The 2199-nt window shown below is 45.6% G+C and overlaps 1 protein-coding gene across 1 annotated transcript in view; it reads right to left on the bottom strand.

The window, feature by feature from the left end:
• Positions 1-2199, bottom strand: part of LOC101859734 (isochorismatase domain-containing protein 2) — a gene marked incomplete at its 5' end in the record, with an annotated part of 8872 nt that overhangs the window by 2338 nt on the left and 4335 nt on the right. Inside the window, one exon of the mRNA XM_013088032.2 lies at positions 213-345. Coding sequence (XP_012943486.2) covers positions 213-345 — 133 coding nt within the window. The remainder of the gene's footprint in view (positions 1-212; positions 346-2199) is intronic.

Below are 2199 nucleotides of genomic sequence, written 5' to 3'. Positions count from 1 at the left end.
ATTTGCATGTCACACATTTTTCTTATACATGTGTATATTCTTGGTATTCGACACGTACATAGCGAAATTCTCACAAAACAAAAAGTTTACGTTCCGCCAATTTCTCTATGCGCTTGCTAGACTGAAGACTGTATGCATGCCCAAATTTCTGTTAAAATCAGAGCAGCACAAGGTTAACAATACACTGTCGAAATCCTGGGAAACATGTTTACCGGTCAACAAGATTGCGACTTGAGCACGCGTCAACGACAACATGAACGTCATAATCTCTCTCCAGCAGTTCCAGCACCGTGGCCTGTACACAAGCGTGTGCCTCTATCCCACATATAATGATGGACTTTACATCTGTGGGGGAGGACAAAATCACATAATATAATGATGGACTTTAGATCTGAAGGAAGGACAAAATCACATAATATAATGATGGACTTTACATCTGCGGGGAGGACAAAATCACACACACACACACACACACACACACACACACACAATTTTAACTGAGGAACGTCCGTGGTGACGCACATAAGTCAATAAAAAACAGCAAACTTGGCTAAAATTCCCCGAGGATTTCCGTGCTGCACATGGTGGTTTTGTCTATTTTGAAAGCTTTGCAGTACGCATTGGTAACCCATTAACACTTTCATTGAAAACAATTTTGAAACATTCCTTGCTGTCTTTTTTCTTCGGATTTTAACAAAACCAGGGCTGTCTGTCAAGGTGGTGCTTAACTTATGTTGAACAAGTATGCCTGGCCCACAGATTTGAAGTGTCCAAATGCAGAATTCAACGTGGAACGAAAGCAGTATCAAGATTCTGGGACTTTCATAGAAAACCGTGAGACGGCTACATATTATAATGGACGACTAAAAGCTGGTGAGTCTGCTGAACATTTGGCAACTGTTACAGGGTTGCTTGTCTCCACCATCTAGATCTAGATCTACAGTATACAGAACTGGTTTCGCGCAAGCAATGCAGCCAGTGATCTCCTCAGGGCCGGTAGACGAAGGGCGGTAACTGCAGCTCAGGATCGCCTCATGGTGCGTCAATACCGGATGGACCCGTTCCTGACAGCCGCTGAGTCCACCAGGAACACCGTCGGACGAAGAGGACGGACACTGAGTACTAAAACTGTACAGCGGAGATTGCACTCCACAGGACTCCAGTGCAGACAGCCATGTCGCAGGCCACTACTGGCCCCTCAGCACCGCCGTGACCGGCTTCTGTGGGCACCATAGATTTAGTGGGCACAGACTCACATGGCCAGGATGAGCAGACAATGGAGAAGGGTGCAGCTCGCAAGAGCAGAATCTGCCATGATCCGGGAAAAGGGCGCATCCGTGTGTGGCGCACAGATATGAGGTGCTACTCTAATTATGAAAAAGACGTGGAGAAAGACCCTTGGGGAGGGTCAAGCATCATGATTAAGGGAGTCATCGCTCTAAATCAACGAACTGGACAAGTCTTTTTCAAGAAAGTGGGTCATGGACAGGAAAATTGGGTTACAGCTCAGCGCTACATTGAACAAAATTCTTCAGCCTCATGTGGTGCCCTTTATCTAGAGGCATCTAAATTTCTCTTACCAGCAAGTCAATGCGAGACCCCACACTGCCCGTACGACACAGCCGTTACTAGGGCAGATCAATATAATCAATCTTTTGCTCTATCTGCTTGTTCACCTGACCAAAACAGCAATCAAGCATGTTTAGGACGCTATCCAGAGGCAGCTCAACCACCAGCAACCACGACCACGGACAACTCCTCACTTGATTGGCTAGGTTTGAGTTCAGATCTAAGGTCGACAAATAAGCACTCCGGTGAACTCTATGGGTCGAAGATGCAGAGCGGTTATTTCAACCAGCGAAGGTCACCTAGGGTCCTGATTTTTCTGTTCAAATGTCAAGATAACAGAAAAAAACACAGTGGCGCTTAAACCACTTTTAAACATCCACCAATTGACATTCTCATGGCTCTATAAATTTGTCGAATTCAAATCTCATCTACACCTGACAAACCCCTGTTGAGTGCAGAGTGTATTATTCATGCTTTTGTTATTCGTGTTTCTTTTGCCTCTTTTGCTTCTTACTTTTTGTGCAGCTAGAAGTTAACACACACACACACACACACACACACACACACACACACACACACACACACACACACACACACACACACGCACTGCGCGCGCACGCACACATACAC

Source organism: Aplysia californica, unplaced genomic scaffold, assembly GCF_000002075.1.
Source record: "Aplysia californica isolate F4 #8 unplaced genomic scaffold, AplCal3.0 scaffold00674, whole genome shotgun sequence".
NCBI classification, from domain to species: domain Eukaryota; kingdom Metazoa; phylum Mollusca; class Gastropoda; order Aplysiida; family Aplysiidae; genus Aplysia; species Aplysia californica.
Note: the sequence above shows the minus strand (reverse complement) of the source record. Positions and strands in the feature narration are given on the sequence as shown.